Here is a 26,383-nt window from a genome sequence, read left to right on the forward strand (position 1 = left end):
CAGAATAACTCATCAGCCAAAAATTCATTCTATGGTCCAGGCACACAGCTAAATCCAGAACAGTCATAATAGTGGGAGATATTGATTTCATGTATTCTTTTTTCTTCCTATCTGTAAAGGGTATAATTTACCTTTCTAAAACTCAAATTATTCTTTTACTTGTGGGTACCACTTGAATTCCCTTCTTTAAATAAAATGAACTTTTATTTGTTTTATTTCCAAGGAGTATATATTGATTCCGCATACATACCTTTCTCTACCTTGCTGCTTTGAGTCTAACCAGTTCCTCTCTCCCTTGCAGGATTCATTCTTGTAGGGTTCTCATGAAGGTCATATGAGTGAGTGCTCAGAAGGCACTTAAAACAGCTCTTGGCAAATAGTACGTGACCTCCAAGGTTTTTCCTTTTATGGAAACTCCTACAATTATGAATACCCAATTATGATGGCTTATTATTAATAATGAATTAATAGGAGTTATAAAAGTACACATTTTGCTCTTCCATTATTACCCAATGCCCAGCATAGGATAAAATAAGCCAAAATAGAAGTCTAAATTTTATTAAAGAATATATCTAAAATACAATATTTATTAAGTTATGATATATTATTGGAATGGAAATATACTCTGTATCACAACTATAACAATTTTTACAGATAATACTTCATATACATCTCTGTAATTCAAAAGACACTAAATTACAACATAATTCATTTTCAAGATAACATTGCTACAAATATATAAGAATTTAAAATTTTTTTCTTTAATATAACATCTCAGAATCATGAACATTTATTTCATCTGATTTACATTACATAGAATCATGACTATTTCACCTGATTTACATTACAGAGCTCAATTTATCTCATGGTATGGATTTGCACTCAATCATCCTACTTTCCTATGTTTTAAAGTTAGCATTTTTGTGAACAAAGGTCAGTGCTCATCACCCCATGTGCTATGAACAAAGTCAAGATGTTTTTTTTGCCTACTCCTTATATTATGTTCTCTAGTACAGAAAGGCTATTACCATAAGCAAAGCTCTAGTCACAGCAATTCGGTCAAGCACGACAACTGGTCAAGTTCTTCACATTTTACTAATAAGCACAACAGGTGAGAGATAAAGGATCTAGAAAACCAGATGCAAAGCAGCCAAGGTCCAATTTACCAAGGTAGATTTGTGCTTAGCTAAGGGGAAGCCCAAAGATCCACTCTTTGGCTGTGGGCTCTGGGGCCATCTTATTTGAAGGATGCTTTAATCTGTCTGTTGTGCAGGGGCTGAGCCGGGCGCCAATTGTCCACCATCAGTTCCTCAGGCTCGCCCTCCTTATTGAAATTAAGCCTACGGAATTTCAGCATCTAAAAGGCAAAAATAAAAGGTTAAAAAATTTAAAAATACAAGTTTCCCAATAGTATTCATTTATGTGCTTATTCTCCAATATTCACCAATATTCACCATACTATGTATGTATCAACGTTCAAAGTTCACTTTGGTTCCCAAGAAATATACAATCACATAAACATAATATATGTATGCTTTTAGATAACAAATCAATTTCTGGAAAATACAGACAAGATTGTTGGTGTCATCTGGAAGGAAATTGTCAGTGAGCTTGTTTTTTTCCCTTTTAATTTTAAAATCAAACGTCAAAAGCCTATAAAATGCTTCTGAGATATAAAATAATAATAAAAATTCTAGATCCAAATTATAGAGTTTTGTTTTCTGCCCCAGGAAGATAAACTACTGCATCTATACTATTGGATAAAGTGGTCCCAGATCCACTAAGGGATAAGTGATTGGAGGGCATCTCTGCTTCAATGTATAGAAACACATAAATGAATCTGCCCAAACTGGGATTTCAAATCCTTGACACTGGCTGATTTTTATTCCCTTTTAACCTCGTTTTAGTTCTCTGGGCCAATGATGTGACACAGACAGCCTTCAATCAGTCTCCTACTGCTTTGAGGTTCTTTTTGCAAAGTGGTCCTTCCCTTTCCCTTCAAAAATCTTGATCTAAATGAAGAAGGGTGGTTTGGGCAGTAATAAAGCAATCCACAAATCAATAGCTTTTAATGATCTCTTTGGTCCAGTAATATTCCCTCAGTCTCAATCCTCAAAGTCAATTTCAATGTCAGTCAGCTACTGTAACATTAGTTAAATTATCCAGGATCCAAGTTCTTGTGGATCCTATTGAGGACTGTCCATTTTCTGCATTTCAACTGTGGGGGGAATAGAGACAGTCGGTGGGCAGCTTCTCAGTCACTGACAGTGAAAATTAATAACTTGAACCTCATAAACTATATTGTATGGGAAAGGTAAGAGTCTGTGGTCTGGGCTGTTAAAGCAATTTGGAGTGAGTTTTGATAGATACTTTTTCTCCAAGGGATGGCTTTTACTTTTGTCAGAACTCAGAAATATATTCTGATAGAAATAAAACTGCCGTAAGTTCTCATGTGAGTGAGCCGTTGGCTGTGAGTTACCACTGATATTTATGTAACCTTGAATGTGAAATCTCATTGTCCAGGGTCTCAGTTTCCTTGTAGCTTACATAAAAGGTGACAGACACCTTTCTCACTTAATCCTTTACAGGGCAAACAAACTGCCTAAAGTTACGGCTAATCACAGCAAATATTTCTTGAATGCTGTTTATCTGCGAAGCACTGTTATGGACGCTAGTTCCACAGCTAGAAGCAGCAGGAGGATTCAACACCAGGTCTGTGCGAATCCAAAAGCCAAGCTCCACTGCCTGGAGAAATGCTCTACCTCACTTTAGAAAACCAACCTGCTCACTGCTAACGCTGATGGGCTCCTTGAGCACAATCCAGGTCACGCATTCCAGAAGGGGAGGAGTGGTCAGTGAGCCTGGGTAGGTCCAGTAGTCCAAACTTTCGGGAAGGAGGCCACAAGGGTCAAAGTTAGTGAAGTCAGCACTCTTACCCTGGAACAAGGCAAACACACGGGTTACAAATGCCACGTGATCAGAGCGGGAGGAAGGCAGGGGAGTGGGAAAGACATATTCCTCTTTGGTTGCTAGAACTTTTTTTTTTTCTTTTAAACAGAGGTCCCATGTTTATCAGGAGACAAAGTAAAAAAGAAATTAACAGAGATATCTGACTTGGAAATACAGATGAGCAGATATGGGCAAGAGAGCCTGACTATAATTTTCACAGGTCAAATTCTCATCTTGTCCTCTGAAATCATCCCTTATCATTTCCATTGTTACTAACTGATCAGATCCAGTATTTAAAATGAAACTGCTGCCTCTCAAATAATATAATTTTAGGCCACAGTAACAAAAATATGGTATCTTAATGAGGAGATAATTGTCTTGCTATTCTATCTGATGACTAGGTCAGGACTAAAGAACCACCTTCCTTTCTGGACACTACACTTAAAGCCATAGATGCACACGGTAAGAGTTACAAGTAGAGGGACAAGGTTGTTACAAAGGAGAAAATCGTTGTATGGGAATAGTTAAAGGGCACTAACGATAACTAGCCTGAGGGTAGGTAAAATGCCGTTAGAGAATGGGGTCAAAAGAAAGAGGGATCACATTTTTTACTTTATTTTGTTTTGTTTTACTGAGGTATAATTAACACATAACATTATATTACCTTCAGGCGCCCAACATAATGATTTGATATTTGCATATATTGCAAAATGTTCACCACAATTAAGTGTACTTGTTAACACATAACAGTCTGTTACCATGCTTAGTTACTAATATTTTTTCTCTTATGATGAGAACTTTGAAAATCTACTCATAGCAACTTTCAAATATGCAATGCAATATTATTAATAGTCACGATGCTGTACATTATATCCCCATGACTTATTTATTATTATTATTTTTAAAGATTTTATTTATTTATTTATTTAAAGAGAGTGAGAGAGAGAAAGCACGAGAGGGGGGAGGGTCAGAGGGGGAAGCAGACTCCCCACTGAGCAGGGAGCCCGATGCGGGACTCGATCCCGGGACTCCAGGATCATGACCTGAGCCGAAGGCAGTCGCTTAACTGACTGAGCCACCCAGGTGCCTGATTTATTTATTTTGTAACTGGAGGCTTGTACCTTTTGACCCCCCTCAGCCACCTCCCCCCACCTCTGATAACCACCAATCTGTTTTCTGTATCTAGGAGCTCACTTTTTTGTGTTTTTGTTTTTGTTGTCTGTTTTTTAGATTCCACAGATAAGTGGGATCATATGGTATTTGTCTTTTTCTGTCTGACTTATGTCATTTATCCTAATGCCCTCAAGGTCCATCCACATTGTCATAAATGGCAAGATTTCCTTCTTTTTTATGACTGGACAATATTCCATTGTACATATATATGTGTATATATATATATAGCGCACATTTCTTTATCCATTCATCCATTTTTGGACAGTTAGACTATTTCTGTATCTCGGCTATTGTAAATAATGCTACAATGAACATGAAGGTACATATATCTTTTTAAATTAGTGTTTTTGAATCAGGTTTATTCCACATGATTCAAAGGGTTCAGCTAGGAGTAATGAGTGAGACTTTCAGAAGATAAATGTGACTTCAGTTTGAAAATGAGCATTATAAAGCCAGGGCTGACCTTGGTGATTGTATTTAGCAGATGTTCAATGACCTAAATGTGGCTCTGCCGTAGTGAGAATTTAAACATGGGGATGGATTATTCTTCATACTCACCATTGCATCTCCTACGTTAACAAAGTGACTGGCACAGCGTAAGTACTCAACAAATATCTGCTGCGTGAATAAGTAAATAATTTGACCAGATGATCTTTCAATTTCCTTGCAGTCATGAGAATTCTTTGACTCTTATAATATGAATGTTCAAATGATGGGGAAGCAAGATTAAATAAATGTAAGTCTTAAAATTATGCTAACATTAGGATCAACTTTTGGATATAGAAAAGTTAAATGAATATATAAGCAACATTTTACTTCTATTAACTCCTCATCGAAACACCACATGTCAAACCAAGACTATTCATTTTGATCCAAAAAATTTCCTAAAACCAGTGGAATAAAAAAAAAAAAAATAGGTACTCTATCGAGGTGGCAAAAAATTCAACTGTACCTTTGTTTTTATAGAACCCAGTGCATCAAGGACTTTTTGTAGGCCTGGTCTGGCATCACCAATCTATAGGAAGACACAACATATAAGGTACTGTAATCCGGTTGGTGCTACATCAGTGATGATTTGAGCAGCTCTACCATAAAATGTTTCCAAGTAGTGCACCAAAGTCTCCCACTTGCTACCTGCCACCCAGCTAGCCATCCTACTTTGATTACATTGGCACCATGAACTTCCCCACTTTCGCTGACCACTTTCCTCCAAGTCCCCCCTGACCCCACCCCATGGTTCCCCTGATCTACCCTCTCAAAATCACCAGTGACCTCTAACTGACTTCCAGCTGCCAAAACAAAGAATGCTGTTCAAGTGCTTACCTTAATCTTGCAGGATTTTATACTATTGACTTCTCTCCTTTTTGAAATTCTCTGTCCTTTGGCTTTCCTTCTGCCCTCCAGCCTCAGCACTCTCCCTTAACTCTTGTATTCCTTTTTAGTCTTTTCATTAGCATCCTTCCCACTGCCTTAAATGTCTTATATTTTGCAGCTTCTCAGGACTGCATGCTCAGCAGCTTTATCATCTCCCTCTTCATGCTTTCCTTGGATGATTTCATATTCACATGTAGCTCCCACCTTGACATATGATGTCAGGCCCCATGCATCTCCAGCCTTTCTTCACTTGCTTTACAACTGTCTGGAGGGCAGCTCAACCTATATGTCCCACTGTTGCCTGAAATTCTCCAATATTGAGTTACTGCCCCTGAGCCCTCCAAAACTTGATCTTAATTTCGCAGTCTATCAAGAAACAGTACTATCCAGTTAAGGATGAATTTTAAAACAAAAACCAGTAGTCATCTGAAGTATACCTCTTCTTCCTTTCACATTTCCCATGTATACACCCTTCACATTTACATATAAATAGCACCTAATGAATACCTCTCAGATTGTTTCTTTGTCTTCCATCTCCTCAATCTAGCAGGTATGGAGGGGGACAGAAGCCTCAAAATACTTTGGAGCCAAAGGCATTTCCTCGGCTCTTTGTAGAATGTCCTATTATGAATGTTCTGTTTGGTTAATCTTTCTCAAAAACAGGGAAAAAAAGAATTTGGGCCATCAACTAACCTTCAAAAAAATACCTAAAACAGCAAGTCCATCAGGTTGCTGCACAGCTTTTCCAAACTCCCCATATTTGGTGTTCCAGTGAACCAAGTGAAGCTAAAGCAGTGGGAGACAAAACCACAATGAATGATACACATAATAAATCTTACAGATTTTATCCAGTGATCTTTTCTTCACAGCTAGAGGTTATTAAAGAAAGTGAACATGTGGATAATTTAAAATATAAACTTTTCTTTCATTTTAATTCTAATTATCCACTATTTGGCATAACAGCAAGTGACTTCATCAACTCTAAGACAAAGAGTTACATATTCTTGAGGGAAGACACAAAGTTTATTTCTAGATTTATATTAAAACAGAATCCTCCAATTCGAATTCATTTTACTTTTTGCAAATGATGTCCTTGGAAGTAGTAGAGAATGTTTTGCACTATTAATTGTAATACCACAAATAAAAGTTATAAGAAGTAAATGTGAAGGTCCTTTGTAAAAAAAAATGGTTCACTTAGATTGAGTCGAATTTACAAAATTAAGGTTTTGAAATTAATGCTGAATATCAATTTATATCTTTCCCTGGAAAGCAAAAAAGCATATCTTACCTCTGCAGCATATTTCTTTTTATCCACAGTATGCTCAGAACCTTGCCCATCAGATGAACCCCAGTGAAAGTGAAACTGAATCAATCTGTAAGTGCCAGTGAGGGGTCCTCCTTTCAGCACTAAAATTTAAAATATATATATATATATAATATATGTATATGTATATTATACATGTGCATATGTGTGTATGAGTGAATATGTGCATATGAATGTATATACATACACACAATCACGTGTATACACACATATACATACATATGCACATGAAACACACACAGTACTAAATATTACAATCTAACTTAATCCTGTTTCATAGTTCTGAATTAATGCTTGTAGCAACATTTTTGCTCTGTGAAAATTAAATCCAGACTCAAGTTTCGTCTATAGTGCTGAACAAAGTCATTTCAGCTGGCTTTTCTCCTCACTTGTGTTGGCTAGAAGGATGGGTGCTTCTCCCATCTGTTTTCTGAGCACAGTGATACTTCTCTTCTGGGTTTGGTTTGGAGTCATAGGTGCTGGTTCAGAGAGAGGAAGTTTTAGATGGAGTTATTAAGTCCTCTGTGAACCACTGAGGAAGGGCCCATGTAGCTGCTTGCCGATGCAGTTCTGTGGCACATGCTGACAAACGTGGGAACCTCTGCTCTACATGGCCCAGCGGCTGTCCTACCACTTGCTTTGCTAACCTCTGAGGCCTGTTCTTACGTGACAGAATTTGTGAAACTGTAAGCATTCTATTGATCTTAGTAGAATATCCAATTTTCCTTGCTCTGGCTTTCCAAATTCTGAAGAATTTGGATTGTCACTGGTACTAACTAGTTTTGTCCCATTAAAAAATCTTTTTTAAGATTTATTTATTTATTTGAGAGAGAGAGAGAGAGCTGGTGCACAAGTAGGGGGAGGGGCAGAGGCAGAGGGAGAGGGAGAAAGCATCTCAAGCAGGCTCCGTTGGAGCCTGATGGGGGCTCCATCCCCGGACCCTGAGGTCATGACCTGAGCCAAAACCAAAAGTCAGCTGCCTAACCAACTGAGCCACCCAGGTGCCCCTCCCAGTAGATTTTTTATTGAATATTTCTGACCCTAATTTCCTCATCTGTAAAGTGGATACGTTCAATTGTTTATTACTTCACTAAGAATTTGTTGATCATCTAACAAATGCAGTACTCTATTGTCTCCAAAACCTTAAAATTCTAACTTTAATAACTGTCTTAAGATTCTACTATTCTGGTATTAATGGGACTTTATTAGAGTAAAACACAAGACAGAAGAATATGACTAGATGTCATCTTCTTAGACCACAGTCCATTTGCAGATAATTAATGAGTTGTGTGTTACAGAAAATTAAAATAGTATGAAATCAGTTTCTCCCATCCTCCCCATAAAACTTTTTATTTAAGTTATATGTATTAATGAAATTTTACCAATATATTTAAAAGATTTTAAAATTTAATTTAGTTCTACAATCTGTTGTTATAAGTGTATTTTATTAGCTTTGAGTTATAATTCTATAAAATAATGAACCTAAACTTACTTTGGCTTTGCAAAACAAAGTGACAAAGTCTGTAAAATCAAGTTTGCTTAACTTCACCCAAATACACATAGATGGTAGCAATACCCATTCATCTAACCAAAGTAAAAAACAGAGCTGGCTGGAAGACATTTAGGCCTTTCTTATGGCTCTTAATACAATCTCTGGTTGCCATCTCTGCCTTACAATAGGCCAGGAGAAAAAAAGAAGGAATAAAAAAAAAGGAAAAGAACCAATTATAAGTGGTGTTACAGATCTGGTAAGAAACAACAATTTGGATATATTCTGATAAGATCACATCTTTTGAAACTTAAAAACAAATTATTGTAAGTTTCTTTTAATCTAATTATTCTGTAAGGAAAGAATTAGGCTTATCTACCCCCAACTCTAAGCTTTTTCAAAAACAAGAGAATTCCCATTTTTCATGATGATATAACCTCAAAACAAAATATATACTTATGAAATAAATTGGTACTGAAATAATTCCTTTATAATAACTCTAAAGCTACTAATTGGCTGATCCCAAAAAGCAAATATCCTCTGTAACATCATTAATTCTACCAAGTGGCAAAATAAACGAAATAACACCATATTAAGCATCCAAGATATAACTTATCTTTCTAAATGTATCTCCTTTCCCTTGTGAAGAATCATATCAGAATCTTAAATTTTAAAAATAATAAAGCTGATCTGCTGTTTCTTATTCTTATTCACTCCCTTGTAGATCTTAAGATTCCAGCCTAATTTACTTATTTCAGAGAACGTTTAGAATTAGGCAAGAATGTATATGAGTTTTTATTAAATAAGCTTTGCTAATATTTAAAAAATGCTCGAGGTTCAATGATTAAACTCGCTCAGTGCCAATCTATTATTACCAGACACCTGTTTTAGCTCCTGTTAAAATAAAACTATGTTACTATGTAGATTAGAAGCCAGTCATACCTAGGAGAGGTTATTAAATTCTTAAAAATAAGTTGCTACAAAAAGAAGCATTTCTCCTCTTCTTCAGCTAGTTAGTTATTTCTCAAAGTCTTAGCATGGAGTTTAGTCAATGAAGTCCTCCCAAAAACATTGTTATAATAATCACTACAAACTCAAATAAAGGTAGCATATATTTTTTTTATTTGCGAAATAAAAAAAAAACATTTGGTTGAAAGATAGGGAGCTTGCACTTTTTGTAGAACTATTTATTTACTTACTTGGATGGCTACATGCCATGTCCAAACTGTCCCAGTTTAAAATGAAGTCTGTTTTTCTGATGCAAAAATAATTTGAAAAAATAGCAGAATCTGCAGACTGAGTATATGTTTCCTCTTTAAAATCCAGCCCTGCTAGTGAGGGCTCTGAAGAGTCAATGATTATTATATCACAGCAATGTGTTCCACAGGGATGGAGAGATACAAATGGGGTTTTCTACCAGGATATCTTTTTCAAGTTTCCTAAAACTTAATTTAAATCCAAATCTCAACACCAAGAGCTCCAGCTAATTTTAATTTCGATGGTCCGCCATCAGTTATACGTACTGCATGCATAACACACAAAATAAGCCCTAACTATATTATATGTTATCCTATACATATTACTTAGGGAAATTATGTTTTCCTATACATATTTTCCTATACATATTCATGTATAGGAATCCTGTTTTCCTATACATATTACTTAGGGAAATTATGTAAATTATATTATTTGTGAAAATTAAGACATTCACTCCAGTAATAAGTAAGACTACACAAATTAAAAACTGAAAATTTAACATTTTTAAATTTTTCTTCCTAATCACTTTATTATTACTTAACATAAGATGTATCCAAATAACAAACTAAATACCTTAATGAATACAAAAAATTTCTCTTAAATCCAAAATACAAATAAGCCATTTCCAATAATCTTTAGTTTAAAATTCATATTTAAGGGATTTCTTATTAATGAAGTAAAGGACTAAGTCTACTAAAAATGTGGTATTTTTCAGCAGGTAAACAATCTTCTTTTATGAATAATTTGAAAATTACTAAATCATGCATTGCTGTTTTGCTTTTTTAGCAGTAGCCAATATTCCTAGGGTTGACATACTAAAATCAAGAAAATGAATGAGGAAAAGATGTCCACAATCCATTTCTTTTAAATAGTGAGATGTTTAGCTGTCACTTTCACTAGGGTAAACAACAATTAAAAATCAAGAGAACAGAAGTTTTTAGTTTCAGGTATATGGAAATTATATGAGAGTAAAAAAAGAAAAAAGAAACTTTTGACATAAACAATTAAATACAGTATTTAGAATGCTTTGGTCAGTTTTATAAATACTTAGGTTTCTGCTTACTCCATTAACAGTATGCATGGCAAACCCTTTCACTTGCTGCTATTTTGTTTCCTTTTAACTTAAAATTATTCATGGAAGGATAATTTTAAAGTTTCAAAAGCAAGTCCTTGAAAATCAAGCAAGACTCATGTATGAAGTTCTATTATGTCATACAGGCAGTGGTTTGCTTGAAATGATCATAGGTAAGCTGTCTGTTTCCTTCTTTATTTCTTGAAATAATATAAACAGATAAAAATATTTCCATTTCTAAAGAACAGAAATGATATGAGATTTGTATATGGATGGGCTCAATAATTTCGGGCATTGGTTTTTCAATATTTGCCTCTAAGATTGCCATAAAGCAGGAGAGTTTTAAACTCATTAAAAGTTAATGAGTTAGCAGAAGTTAATAATTTGACTAGTATTCTTTTCTCCCAGATAAAGCTAGTAATAAAGGAACTCAAGCAGAGTTATTTTTTAATAATTTTTTGAAAGCCTAACGGGATTAGCAATTTTTCATTAATTAAAGGTGGTTTATTTTTAAAGGAATTGAGAAGATTGATGAGAGCTTCCAGTTAAAGACTATTATCCCCACATTTTTTTATTAACTCCGCACTTAAAAAGAATTCTCTCAAGCGTAAATATACTAATAAACTCAACCAGCTCAGTTCCTGATACCTTAGTACTCAAGTTCGAGTCTAAGATAATATTTAGGATATATTTGAAAACAAATCTATGAGAAGTCCTAGAAGGCTGAAATCTCACTGAAATAAAAATCAATAAAATGAACTGAAGCACTTAAGTGTAGAAAACAAGACATAACAGATATCTAAAAATGTTAATGCCATTGGAGTAACTCCTAACAAAAAGTTGTTGATTTAAAATATCGAGTGACCAAAATGAATGTTATTTTTAGACTTAAATGTATAGAAAAGCATATCAATTTTTTAAAAGCATGGTATGTACACATTAAATATTAACTATGGTTATCATCCACACTTGATCTTAGCCAAAAGGCCGAGAAAGATTCTCATTCAACTTCCTTTTTTAAGTGATGGGCATTGAGTCTCACAACGACAAACCAGAAAGGAGATGACTAGCAAGTTATTTAAACTCCTTAGCATTCTGTTTCCTCATGTTTATTTTAAATGAATTTGACTGGAGTATCTCCATCATCTGTTTTAACCTGAGAGTCTAAGATTCTTTAAAAAAAAAGTCTAAAGGGTGTTTCTCTGCATGATATGATTGTTTTATTCTATAGATGGGTTTTTCCTTAATGCCAACATTTTAACATAGTCTGCATCCTAGGAAAAAAAATGCTTCCTTGTTTAACCAAAACAACTGACAATGTTGAAGAGGTTTGGGCAAAGTTACAAAGGGATCTTTCTTACATAAAAGAGAGCAGGTCATTCTAACATTAACTCTTCCTTGTTTGACAGAGTAAATCCTGCACTCTCTCAAATCCCCGGGTCTTTCCAAATTCTCTTTGCCTGGAGTCTCCTCCAAGACACCAAAATCCTTCCAGTTTTATTGACCCTGGAAGGTCTCTGCTGACTTACACAGGATGACTCCTAAGTCTCTTTCAGGTTTCCATTATTCCTTGGAATGGAACAATGTATGTCTTTGTGGCGCTTGCCAAAGTCACTCTCCACATCTGTAATTCCTGTGTCTTTCTACTGGATGTTTCCCCAGCACGAGTTCTAGGAACACAGGAAAGAGACCAGGCCTCTATCCTGCCTTCATGGTACCTAGCTGACCTTGCATTTAATTGGTGTTAGGAAGGGTTTTCTTGTGGTTGTTATTGTTTTATAAGGACTGAGAGAATAACACATGTGTCTTTAAAGACATGGGTTTGAGACCCAATTGGAACCACTTTTTTCACAGTCTAAACATGGCTTTAATAAGATATGTGTTACTCACCAGGAGAAGTAGTTAGAAAAGTGTGGCTAGCTCTAATCAGTTACTGCTTGTGTAGAAATCCATCAGAACTTGACATATTCATGCCAAAACATAACTATATAATAACATCACATATAACATCAGTACACACTTTAATATGATAAATGGGATGTTCAGGAACATATAAAAATAAAATTTTTAAATCCCATCAAGGGATAGCAGGTAATCTCACAGCTCATTAGAAACTTTCTTCAGAAATCTTATCACAGGTGCGATTGCTAGGGCAATTGCTTAATAAAAGCAGTCAAATGATATGAAGACATGGAAACAGCAATGGTCACTTAGTGTGGAGTTATTATGTGCCAGGTGCTGGGCTAGGTGCTTTATATCTACTGTCCCATTTAATCCTTCCTCTGTGGTAGATATTACTGTTACCCCAATTTTACAGTTAAGGAAATTAAAAATTAGAGAGATTAAGTTGCTATTGTTCCCAGGGCCACTGAGCTAGTTAGTGGCAGGGCTGGAACTTGATCCCATGATTGTCTGACCCCATTCTAAGCTTACAGTTGCTTTACTAAATGCTGAAATCCACTTTCCAGGAATAATATACTACTGGAACAATTATTTCATGATCAGATTTGTAAAGAACATAGGGAATTATCTCATCCGGTTCTATTTGTTAGACATTTGTTTCCTCCTTGTTCCAAAAAAGTACTCAATTTCTATGTAGCATCCAATGAGATATATAACTGATGGACATAACATTCACTGAAAACAGTGATCTCACTGGCAACATTGAAACATACATTCACTGCGTCTCTTTTTGTAGAAGTTGATAGCTAAAGACTAAAATAGCTCACTTTTTTGGTCTTTAAATAACTAAACGTGAAATTTTATAGCATCCTTTTTATACATACAATACCACCAAGACCTATGGTCTTGTCCTATTATAATCAAAATATACAGTATCCTTAACAGGGAAGAAAAATATTTGTTTCCCTTATTTTTAGCCTAATCACATGAGCATTGTTTCTTCGGAGTGGGAGGCTTACTTGGGAAGACAGTGTAGCAGAATGATTGCAGGAGTGTCTTCAGTGGACATCCTCTACTAAATCTAATCAAAGTCTAATTAGTCATTACACTATGCCAGAATGTGTGTGCATGTGTGTGTACTGGGGGGAGGTGCACACAGGGCACAAGTAGGTTGAAAACATTTCTTAGATGATCTCCACATCATCCTCCATCAAACTGTCTTCCAGAATCACTATCTCAGAAATCCAAGTATCAAAAAGAAAAATTTTAAAGGGGAGAGGAGGGATTTTTTCCAAACTGGACCAAATACATTGGATAGCTACTAAAAAAGAATGGTCAACTTCGCTATAGTGGTTATAATTACACATTATATATTAGTACTATCGGTCATTACTCCAAAATTTTGACAGCATTATTGAATGCGTCCCTGTTTGTGTTCCCTTTTTGCCCCATGCTCACCCCCCTCCCATACCAACACCACTCATTATGTGTTTGCAATGACCTTCAGAGGAAAGCACTCAGGAAAATAGGGCATTGGCAATTAAACCAACCAGTGGGCAAAGAAAGCTGCTACCATGTCTGAATGGGATTGTTCTCCTGTTTCTAAATAAGAAGAAAGAAGCATTCAATGGGCATTCTGTAAACAGCTCCAATACAGATAAATTACGGTAATTGGTTTAGTCAGCAATGGGCCAGGTGGGCCAATGCCCACCAACTCTAAAACATCTTCATTTGTGGAATGTCTTTCTGGGTGCATATCAAAATATACTGCCACCTCTTATCACATTTGTATCCATAAATGCAATGTTTCAAAAAATTTCACTATTTTAAATAGTGAGGTTTTCATCACTCCCCTCATTGCTGCCTTGAAGAGAGCACTAAGGTGTACTTTTATTGGCTAAAACCAATTCCGGAAACCAAATATTTTAGAAAGAATCTTAAAAGTTCAGTTTTTGCAAATCTCATCCTTGCTGATCTTCTCCTCCTGGCGACCTTGATTTCTGTGACTTTTCACAAGCAGGTCACAGTTATTCAATGCCCTATATAGAAACCAGGAATTTTATAGGGGAACAACAGTCCCAGGCCACTTCAAAGTAATTAGCCTACTTCTCAGAGCCTGGGACCTAATGAAGATTAGCAAAGTTGCATCTTAGAGTACTGAGACTGAGACAAACAGTAGTATTAAGCCACTGCTCCTGATTCCTCCCATTAAGCTGGGAAAATAGTCACTGGGTAAAAGGCACAAGTTATTTTTTAAATACTGACCTGCTTTGTCCTGTGAGTCATCAAATTCCACGTTGAAAGAGTGACCGTTGTTGAGGATCCTCCGAGAAACCGCTTGCTCGTAGGAAGGACACAAAGACTTCAGGGCAGGGTCATGAAGGGCTGCTTTGGTGTCAATGTCAACAGGGGACTGGCGCTCTCCCTTGGCAATGGGGAAGTCCTTATGCCAGTTCTCCGGTCCTAGCGTTCAGAAGAGACCTGTGAATCCCCCAGTGTTGGGAAGGGCACACCCAGCCCCTAGAAAGGGGCAGTGATTCTGGAGCCAATCTGCTCCGTTCTTATTTTGGTGGCACCACTTAGCTGAATACCTCTGGCAAAACCCTTAATTCGTGCCTCAGTTTCGTCATTTGCATTATAGGGTAATAACATCTGCATCGTAGAAGTTGTGAGAATTGGAATCAATACATGAAAGGTCATTGAACAAAGAGTGAGTGCCATGTGAATATTACCTATGTTTACCCTCATTTTATTGAATTCAGCAACTGAAATTGCGCAGACACTACTGTTAGGGCTTGTGGATAGCATTTAGGATATTCAAGCTCATTTAAGATTGGAGCAGGTTGGGATTTCTCCCTAGTGTCCTACTGAATGTAAAGGCCGAGTCACTGCTCAGGCCCGGGCACCTCTCTTGTAATCATCAGGATCCCTACTACCTGGGAAGCCCCACACCACCCCCAGATGCGCAAGGTGCTCCAAACGCATCTTTCTCTTATGTCGGTTGACTCTGAAGAACCCAGATCGGTAGCCATGATAAAACCGGGTTTCTGGTGACCCCCTAACATTAGGAGATAAGAGATGATGGGGAAACTCAGAAATCACCCCAGTGGATTCAAACCAGCCCACAAAAATGCCCCGGGACAGTTCGTGTTGAGCGCCTTAGCCACAGGTGGTGCTGAGAATGAAGTGTGTAGGGGGGGAGGGGGGTCCCCTAATTTTTCTGCAAGCAATAACTAAAATTTTCCCATTACAAGCCTTCCTCGCTTCCTCCTAGGTCGGGTTAGGATAGTCTCCGGCTCGGGACCCGGGGGCAACTGTCCTCCAGTCCCGACGCTGAGGCTGCGCTCCTCCTCCCTCGGGCCCTGCGCGCCACAGCTGGACGCAGCGATTCCTCGACAGTGACCTCGGGGGCTGGGGCAACGCGGGCATCCCAGGGCCGGGGAGCAGCGGGCGGCGCAGACTCCGGCGCACACCTTGCCTCGCGTGCTCCGACTAGCCGCGGTAAACAGCAGGTGCGAGCCGTGCGGGGCCGGGGCCGAGATTGGGGCCCCGGGCGCCGCCGCCGCGCCGCCCTCCGCCTGCACTCACCGTTGTGCTTGCTGTATCCCCAGTGATGGGCCATGGTCGCGGCGCCGCTGGTCGAGGCAGGTCAGGAGTTGGCGCCGTTGTAGCGGCGGCGGCTCGGGCGCCTGCACCGTGTGTCCGCGGGTCGCGCCGTCACCGGCTTTTATAGGCTCCCGCCAACTTCGTGTTCAGGGGCGGCTTGGGGGAGGGAGCCTCGGGTGGACCTGGATGAGGGGAGGAGGAGGTGACGGCGGAGGTGATCTCCCAGTGCTTGGGGCGGGTCAGGAGGGCGAGGCACCGGGGGCGGGGAGAACGCCCTCTCGGCGGGCGCTCAGCTGGGCTCAGGACCTCCTCTCCTGCCCCGCGGCTCCCCTCGGCCCGCGGCCCGGGCCGCGAGTCCCTGGGCTGGCAACGAGGCTCCAAGCTCTCGGCGCGCGTGGTGGCGGCGGCGGCGGCTCCCGGGTTCCTGGGTGGGACTGGGGCTGGCAAGCGTCTAGGAGCACCCCATCCCCCTCCTGGGCGCGGAGTCTGGCGGCCGCGCTGACTGCTCGGGACCCGGGCCCCTGGTGCCTTTCATCCGTCGTCCGCATTGTGACCGCATCGCTGGCCTCAGAGCCCTCCCGCCCCACTCTATTGGCCCCACCCGCGCCGGGGTCTCCAGCCCCGCGGGTTTACTCCTTGGTGTCCCCGGCCCGGGACTGGCAAGCTAGGTTAGGAGCTATGACCTTGGGGCAAATAGGGATACGGTCCCTGAGGCTCTGGGGAGCCAGCAGCTTCGGGTACTGAGAGCCACGCGCCCCCTGCTGGACGGCCGTGGAATAAAGCGAGCAAGAGGAGCGAGAGTCTGTTCTGCCCTTAGTCCACACTGAGGCAAGCATGGGAGATTGCATTTCCTTGCATGCTGTCAGGGTATCGTATGAAGTGCTAATCTCTTCCTACCTTCCTCCTTCTCTTTAAAAAATTAACTTTGGGGGAAAGACTTCTTCGCTGAATACATATTAATTTAAAATTTGTTCCCCAAAACTTCTAAAATAAATCACTTTTCTCAGAGAAATTAAGTAAAAGAATTTCTTGCAAAGAGGTGAGAACTTTCCCTGGCTGAAAAAGGAAACTTAGTATCTGGGATACGTAAGAAATAATTCCCCCCCCCCCAAAAAAAACTGAGAGGACTTTGTGGGGCAAAATGGGCCACCTTCTTCTTATACATACACACATGTATTTATGGTTGTACTGAAATGAAGATTCATATTTTAATATTATATATTTCAACATTTTCTTTGATGTATTTTTGTTTTTACCTTCTGACTTGAAAAGAAAACATTTTATTGACATCCTAAAGTGTTGTGGGCTTGAAGCAATGTCCTTACTGTACCTAATAGATAAGTCAAGACTGTTTTTAGGTGGGGACAGAATTCATTTTGTCCTTCAAGGGACTTTGCCACAAAAATGGGAGGATGATTTTCTGTCTTGTGGATCTCTGTGATCTTTGAGTGATCGTATTAAAGTTAAAATTGAAGAAGCAGGAACAGTTTTATACAATTCTATCAGCCTTGACTTCATATTACTTTTACAGATAAAGGAATAAATTATAACACTAGTATAAGTTTCTGTAATGTTGATCTCAAAATCTTTATTTACTACATATTTCAGTCACAAATATGATTCATGTTTAGATTTATTTGTTTTTGTCCTAAGATTCTAGAAAAGTGTTTACCTTTGGTTTTCGGAGGAAGAGAAGTCTTTTCGTTATGTCACAGTGAATTCTTAGGCAAGAGGAACAATGAACTATTTTTGGTTTCTAGGACCATCACAAAATGTAGTTTGTAATTAAGAAAAACTTTTTATTTGTGCCTCGCTAACTACATAGTCTCTCATGGGGCTCAGTGAAATAATTTTGATTCTTTGCACAATTTCAGGATATTTATTTAACTCAAAAGGAGAGGGCTTTGCAGTTGCTATGAGACTCTTCTCTAGGCCCTGGTGATGTAAAATTGAAAAGTACCAGGAGTTGAGAGTTGAGTAAAGTGAGTTCTAAAGATTCTGTGAAGGTAAACAGGCTATTAGGCTGGTATCCTTGCCTCTCAGGATACCAGGGGATTGTGGCTTTACTAACATAGAGGTAATAGGAGCATATTTTGATTTTTAATATCTCCAAAACTTCAAACATGACCAAATTGCAGTTAACCAAGTAGAGTTTTAGTATTCAAGTTTCCCCTTTCTCTTTCACTTGTAGAGAATGAACTACTTCTCAATGGAGCAGGCCCTCGCCACAGAGCTGCTACTGGGGAGAATGTCATGTGCTCACTGCAGGGCAGAAAGTGGCTCACCTTTGTATACTCAGCAGAGATCTAAAAAATGTTTTTTAACATTTTTTATGTTACAGTGATTGTGTTAGCATTATTTCTATCCAGTTTTTTAATATCTTTCTTTATTTGTATTTCTTTATTTTATGATGATGATGGCTTTATGCCTTCATGTAGATCATTCAGAATCTAACTTTATTTTACTGAGCATTCTTAGCGGACAGTTGTGATTTAGTTACATGGAAAAAGACTACTCTAATACTGGATTTTTTAAAACAAAATGAATAGTTATCATACACCCACGTTTCTACTAGAGGGAAGGACTGGTTCAGAATAATTCTAAGTAAACTGTGTAAGTACTTGAATAAAAGTGCTTTTTTTCTACCCCAGGAGGAGAAAAAATGGCAGGCTGTATATCAGGAAAATATAATACAAAAATCTTGAAGACTGGTTCTAATTATTATAATAAAAAAGTTTCTAACATATTAATCTTGGTAAAAATATAAAATAAAATGGAAAAGTGCTTTTCCCCCCAAAAGTAAAGATATTGTTAATATATTCTACAAAGTGAGATATACATGGTTTATTAATGTTTAACCATAAAACCAATAAGATAATAAAGAGCCAGATAGTCTCATGTTTGTTACAATTATAGTATCAAAGTGAATATGGAGGCTAAGAGCCACTCCCTTCTTGGGGCTTTTATAGGTCTTTACACACACATCCCTCTATCTTAGTATTTGTGACACAGCATTCTAATCAGACACCTTATCGTAATCATCAAGTTGTAATCCACCACCCCAAAGAGCTGTTGGCTGCTCATTTGTAAGGCAGAAATGATGACACCCACCCAGCTCAGAGTTGTTGTGAGGATTCAGTTAGTGACTACTATAAATTACCTGCTACATGAAGGCATTCAGTAACTAACTAGTGGCTATTCAGTTCCTCCCAGACAGTGCTAAACTGTTAGAATATAATGTAATGAATGTAGAATTAAATACCTGGGCAAGGTCCAAGGGAATAACTAAGGAGAATGATCTTCCAGAGATACAGGTATTTTTTGTTGGGGGGATGGAAGACTGCTCGGGTCATGGAGATGTCCACGCTAGCACACTTGCATTTTTTTTTTTTTTTAATTAAACTGAGCGCCCTGAGGTTGGGAACTGTATCCCATTATTCACCTCTGGATCCTAGGTACCTACCATATTTTTGTAAACTGAGCCCCAGGACACAAGTAGTAACTACCCAAGAATTCTCTTTGAAATTATGTAGTCGTTAATCCAAATGGAGGTAATTTCAGTTTTCTCTTTGCAGAAATCAGTCACTTAACGAATAACGTGCTGAAATTATACTTGCTTTTGAATCTGGGCTAATTCACTGGTCCTCTGACCTCAGGCCAATTGCTTGCTCTTGCAAAGATTCAGTTTCCTCATGTGTAAAGCTAGGATATTAATAATGTCTACCTCATAAAGGTGTGGTGAAGACTATAGGAGATAATTCATATAAAGGATTTAGCACAGTGCCAATAATTAGAGCTTGATAAACGTTAGTTATCATTTTTACTATTATACGTTTTTGAGCTCCAATTACGTGCTTAACGTTTTTAGGTACTACAGAAGCTGTAAAAGCTTTAGTCATCTATCCATTCGTTCATTCAGCAAGTCTATGAAGTACTATAATGTGCCAGGCATCAGCCCAGGGAGTATAGCCATGAACCAGATCAACAGGATCCTTGCCCTGGTAGAGCTTAGGTGGGGATGGATGGGGGTAGTATACAATAAATAAATAAGCAACAAAAAAGTTAATTTCCAACACTGGTAATTACTACAAAGAAAATAAAGGAGGAATGACGCAGAAAATTATGAAAGGGAGATGTTACTGTAGACACAGTCAGTGGTTATGGAAACTCTGGTGAAGGAAGTGCCATTTCAGGAAAGATCTAGGGAAAGACATTTCTGGCAGGGGAAACAGCAAGTGTAAAGGCCCTGACTGAAGACATTTCTAGAACAGAAAAGCTTGTGCCTGGAGCTGTTGTGAATGAAGAAGAAACAAGTAGGTGTAGGTGGAAGCAAGCAGGGGCTGCAGGCTGCAAAGCCTTGCAGACCGTGATACCAGAAGGATTTTATACCAATTACATAGGGGAGCCACCAGGAGGCTGTAAGAAAAGGAATGATACAAACTGCAACAATATAGCATTTCAGAAGGAAAAGCAGATGAGGAAATTAGAAGTTGCCAGAATGCCTTTGATCATCTGACAATGACCTTTCACAAAAAGATCCAAACTCCTCTTCCTGACATATAAAGCCACTTTAATCCAGGCTCTGGCTTTCCTCTCAGCCTCTGAGTTTCTTGACATTCGTCTGCCATGGGATGGGAGGCAATATCACACAGTCGCCAAGGGCTAAGGTTTTGTGAGTTCGGATTCAGTTTCTAGGACTTATCTTTTATATAACCTTGGATGATTTACTTCAGAAGCTCCCCAAGCCTCAGTTTCCACATCTGAAATGCAAAAAAGGTACCCTGGGCTGTTGAAATGTTAAATGGACTAATTCATGTGATTTTGTCATGTAAATTAGCCTGATGTCTGGTATACTACTAGGTGCTCCATTAGGATTCTTGTTCTTGCAGCAGAGACATAGAATTGTGTGATGGGAATCAACTTTGCAAGAAGAGAGACCTGAGTTCAGATTCTACTTCAGCAACTCACTTGCATCACCTTAGGCAAGCTAAGTAGTCTTGCTGAACTTCACTTCCTTATTTGTAAATTTGGGGGCAAATTCAAGCTCTGGATCATTATGATGAGAACTAATGTCTGGAAGATACCACTTATGGTTCTGGCACTTTTTTAAAAAATTGAATAAATAACATAATTATCATTATAGTACTTTCCACTGTAAAATAATAGATTGGCTTTTCTGTTTCTCTAACTCACATGAAAAAAAATCACATTTACTTTGTGAACATTTTTGGAGTTCCTACTCTTACAAAAACAGCACTTACTGAAAACTGATTATGCTTCAAGCATGGCTCTAAATGCCTCACATAGGCCGACTTTATAGCCAGGGATGCTGAGGCATAGATGAAAGTCAGTTTACCCCAGGTATCCACTAGGAAGCGATGGAGCCATGTGGTCCTACTTCAGACTTTGAGCTCTTAGCAATGAGCCTCACTGAGGGCTGGCTACGTGCCTTTAAGGAGTGTATAAAGGCTCCTTCTCCTGCTGTTGTAGTAAAAATGCCTTAGGATTATGTCTGCAATACTACTCTGTAAAACAGAAAAGTTATATCAACATACTGCTCATTTTCAAGGGTTCCTACCAAACCCCCTCTAACCATTAAAGTGGCAGGAAAGAGCATTAACTCTACATCGAATAAACAGATGAGTTCAATTCCCTGAGTAAACTGCTTTTCAGACTTAAAAAATTTAGTTCCTCAATGTGTCTTTGTTTTTTCATGACAACTAGTAGCATTTAAACTTTCCTATAAGTAATTAAATTCATTTAGGTTTTAAGAGTCGTTGGGACATTCAAACATTCCTACCGAGTTTCAGTTTTAACCAGAACTAGAATGGAAATAATAAGTGGGACAATTACATGAAAAAAATGTAAATTCTGCATTTTAAATATTTTATGTTCCATGATAGCTACCACATGCAGTACCAAGAAATACTGAGTTTAATAAGAATAAAAGTCTATCTCATCTTAGAGCATTGGTTCTTAGCTGGGGGGCAATTTTGCCCCACAGAGGATATGGACAATGTCTGGAGACATTTTGATTGTCACAACAAGGGTGTGTACTAGCTTCAGGAAAGCTGCTAAACATCTTACAGTGCACAGGACAGCCCCTTATAAAACAAAGAATTATTCTACCTAAAATGTTAATAGTACCAAGATCATGAAGCCCTGCCTTAAGAGTATCTATAAAGTTATGCTTTTGTGGAGGTCTGAAAAAAGAGTTATATATGTGTCCAGCCACACAGGAGCCCTGGGACAGTGCCTTGCCCATAATATGTCCTCACTGATTTTTTTGTTGGTTAAACTAGACAGAAAAGAATAAAATCCCACCTCTGTACCTTAAGATCATTGTTTATTCACTTTGCTTCAGCATATTTCCAAAGATGCCTTTCCTACCAAAATCGTGATAGCTTGATTTTGTTAATAGTAGCTTCATCACAAGATTGAACTTCTCTTTTGCTTATATATAACCATGTTGTATGTGGAAGTTTTTACTTCCTTCTAGAAACAAGAACAATTGAACATTTTCCATGCAAGGGGAATTGTAGGCATTACAAGTAAGTTTTTCCTCCTGATCAAGGGCAAGCATCAGGATTCACCAATGTCATAAACTAAAGGCAAAACATACTTTCCCTCCCCAAATTATCCTCTTGTTCCTCCACCCTCAGCTAATCCCCACTCAGTGAGACAGTGGGTACAACAGTGGCCCAGCTCAGTGTGGAACCATAGAACAGAAGAAAGTTGCCAGCTAGCCAGAGACTGTATAACCTGATCTTGTCAGCAGAAGTTTCCAAACCAGCTCTCTCTACGGCGTAATGCATCTACCCCCGGGGGTGCACAGGTGAGGCCACTCCATGGCAGGAGGAAAGTGTGAGCACTACAATTTATAGTTATTTTTTCACCCTCTAAGAATGTCTACTTTGCTTAGATTTTATAATATATATAATAGTGCAATACTGTGTGTATATAATATATTTTTAGAAATCCTATATTGGGGCTTCATGCCCTAAAACTATGCCCTAGTGGCCTATATCATCCAAAAGAAGTATGGAGGGGCACCTGGGTGGCTCAGTCAGTTAAGCCTTCAGCTCAGGTCATGATCCCAGGGTCCTGGGATCGAGTCCCACATCAGGCCCCCTGCTCAGCAGGGAGTCTGCTTCTCCCTCTCCCTCTGCCCCTCCCCCTGCCCATGCTCACTCTTGCTGTCTCTCTCAAATAAATAAATAAAATCTTTAAAAACAGACAAACAAACAAAAGGCGTATGGAGTCCATTGTTGGCCTAGAGGCCCAGGTGACCCAGAGCCTTGTTTTGTGGGTGGCCCGTACCCTTGGTTCTGCTATCTGCTCCTTCTTTCGAATGGCACCGATATCACTATTGAACATATATTTCGTGCCCAGTGTGCTGGGTACCGTGGTCATGCCTGATAAGCCCTTCCCTTCCGTGGTCACAGCCATGTTTAATACAATTTCTTTTCAGTAATGTTGAGACATTGCCCATTTCTATTTTTTTCTTCTCCTTGATGCTTCTCGGTGGTTCCTTGACTTACTTTTCTTTAGTTCTAACTGGACACACTTTTGAAAAGCATGAAATCCTTTCAAAAAGAAGGTTTCTTTAGTCACTTGCATATACTTGTAAAATGATATATTAGATACTGAATGTTTTTGCCCGGCTAAAAGCGCTACCCTCTTAGCAAGTTGCAAACTTTGTTCTTTACTCCTTGTGGTTATTTCATAATTCCTCTGAAACTCCTCTACCCCTCTGAGGGCCTAATCAATGCTTCCTACCAAGTAAGCTGCTAAGGACAAGAGGCTTTAGTACACCTTGCAGTCTTGACAACAGGACCTTAATTTTTAGAGAAACGAAATCAGAAGGAAGAAATGAGACCTTCTCCGATAAAATATCATGAAAATAACTTTAAATAAAAAAATTTATAATAGGCAGCCAGAAATTTACATATCAAATTATGAGTTGAGCCACAATATACCAACCACCCCAACCACAACCAACAACCTGAGTCTGATTTCTGGTAAATTCACTGTCTGAGTAAATGTTTTTCTGAAAGAATTCTCAACTATACTATGAAGTAAGTTCTGGGAAGTAATTACAAGTACATGAGTACATATGTGGTGTATAGATCTGTGTGTTTGTATAGGGCAGGAAATTTACCTGAGTTGACCATCTACTGATTAAGGTGGGGCAGAATGTGTCAGTTGAAAATGTTTATTGAATTTTTAAAAGTATCACACTTTGCTTATCTCTGGCCAGGCCACAAAGATTTGAGTCAGACAGAGTTATCTTTATTATGTATGTACAATTACTATGAGCATCTTCACACAAAGCTGAATGAAATGGAGAACTGAAGTCACTAGTGAGAAAATGAAGGCAAGCTCATAAAAGTTCAAATACTAGTATGAATCATGCCAATCAGTATCACCAGAGGCCAGTGCCACAGGCTCATTGCCAACCTACCTCTTCGATTTGCACATTAGAAGCACAAGTGCTAAAAGAGATAAATATCCGGGTAGAGGATCTCCTTTTATATCTCTTAAAACATGTCTCCTCTACATTAAGTTCATTTTTAAAATTTAAATTTTCAAATGATAAGAGTTCTGAATATATGTGATGTGAAACTGCTTCTCTTCCCCCATCGTTTCTCCCTCTCTCTTAAGGTTTTATTTATTTATTTCACAGAGAGAGAGAGAGAGCACAAGCAGGGGGAGCTGCAGGCAGAGGGAGAGGGAGAGGCAGACTCCCCACTGAGCAGGGAGCCCGATGCGGGGCTCCATCCCAGGACCCCGGGATCATGACCTGAGCCGAAGGCAGACGCTTAACAACTGAGCCACCCAGGCGTCTCCATTGTTACTCTCTTTATAGACAAGCCTGGGTTACAGCAAAGGAACTTCTGCATTCCTCCAAGAAGTCTTTGAGATGCCAGTCTCTGACATTCCTAGGATGAGAGCATAGGTCCCATCAACTCAAGGTCTTAAACTGACATTCAGTATTTTAAGATTCTTATTGCCCCATCCATCCATCTGTCCATTCCTCCCTAATCAGCAAATGCTTTTTGAGCACTGACTAGGCTCCAGATACTGTGTTAGTGCAGGGGTCTCAATTGTATAACAAGATGGATAAAGTCCTTATCCTTTTAAAACCTCCCCACCCCCATTGCTCATCTCTCACACACACACGTACACACACACGTACACACGCACGAGGCCTACACTACAGGTAGAATGTAAAAATATTCTTGTTACTCCTAAGATTGGCTCCTAGTGCAAGAACCAGACCCCTCCATGTTCAATGAGCAGCAGGCTCCTTATTGCTAACTTTCTGCTTGCTCCTTTTCCCACTTTGTTCTCAGTTCTTCCCCCTGGCTGGGCCCTGACTTATGCCTGCTCTTCTTGGCTTGTTTCATCTTCCTACCCTTTTCAGGCCCACTGTTTGGGGTCTCCAGCGAATGCCTTAGGCCCTCCATTAAACCAATCACACAGAGGAGCAGAAGTGTGAATTTTACAAGCCAAAGTTGCATAGCATTTTCAAACACTTCCATTTGTAATATACTTTCATGGGAGTCAGGTGTCCTTGGGGGAATGACTTCCCTCGAACAAATGTGTTTGGAACCATCCAAATTTCAGATGAGTTGAGTGAGTATGATAGAAATTTATGGACATGTTTGAAACAGAGAATATGCGCATTTAATGGTCTAAATGTTTTCCCTGAGTTTCCGGCCTTCTCTGCCTGGTAATGACTTAACTACAAGGGAGAACCTGATTCTCTGTTTACTGCACAGAGTTGATTCTCACCGGGCTAAAATTAGCTTTCAAATCACTGGGTTTTATGCCTCTGCAGCGCACTTGGTCCCCTGTGACTGCACAGTTAGACTCGCTCTCACTCCTGCTGATTACCTGTGATTATCTACCTGCTCAAGTTGTCAGATGGCTGCCATTAAACACCTTTGAATCTAAAGTAGTTCATCAGCTCTCTGGTCATTCATTCCCTTGATCCTAGATTTTATGCCTACCCTGTTTTATTTCTTTTTGTATAATTGGAGTTGAGTCACCCCCAAATGGATAAACTCTTCTCCCAGGTTAACTTAAGCACCTCATTCAGGATCCTGACTTTATGACATGCCCAGACAAGACCAAAATTAATTTCATGGCAGGAGACTTTCTGTATTTACAATTAGGATAGATTTTCCGTTTCATGCAGCACTCCAAGGGACTCTATCCTGCCCACATTTGA

At 38.9% G+C, this 26,383-nt stretch overlaps 1 protein-coding gene across 1 annotated transcript; it reads right to left on the minus strand.

Annotated features, from left to right (window-relative positions):
* Window positions 1-774: 774 nt before the first annotated feature.
* CA2 (carbonic anhydrase 2) lies at window positions 775-16,290 on the minus strand. The gene is made up of 7 exons (XM_028110483.2): window positions 16,129-16,290; window positions 14,806-15,003; window positions 6,785-6,903; window positions 6,190-6,282; window positions 5,075-5,137; window positions 2,782-2,937; window positions 775-1,357 (listed from the first exon to the last, which is right to left on the minus strand). The coding sequence occupies exons 1-7, from the start codon at window positions 16,160-16,162 to the stop codon at window positions 1,238-1,240; spliced, it is 783 nt and encodes a 260-aa protein (XP_027966284.1). The 5' UTR covers window positions 16,163-16,290; the 3' UTR covers window positions 775-1,237.
* Window positions 16,291-26,383: the final 10,093 nt, after the last annotated feature.

The sequence above is a fragment of the Eumetopias jubatus genome, unplaced genomic scaffold, assembly GCF_037043125.1.
Source record: "Eumetopias jubatus isolate StellerSeaLion01/CBP00866 unplaced genomic scaffold, mEumJub1_p1.0 scaffold_4, whole genome shotgun sequence".
NCBI classification, from domain to species: domain Eukaryota; kingdom Metazoa; phylum Chordata; class Mammalia; order Carnivora; family Otariidae; genus Eumetopias; species Eumetopias jubatus.

Coding starts and splice junctions, on each gene's coding strand:
- CA2 (XM_028110483.2), bottom strand. CDS start 16,162: ATGGCCCATCACTGGGGATACAGCAAGCACAACG. Junction 6,904..14,805: donor TGACTCACAGGACAAAGCAG/GTCAGTATTTAA, acceptor TTTAAATTTTAG/TGCTGAAAGGAGGACCCCTC. Junction 6,283..6,784: donor AAAAGAAATATGCTGCAGAG/GTAAGATATGCT, acceptor CCACTGCTTTAG/CTTCACTTGGTTCACTGGAA.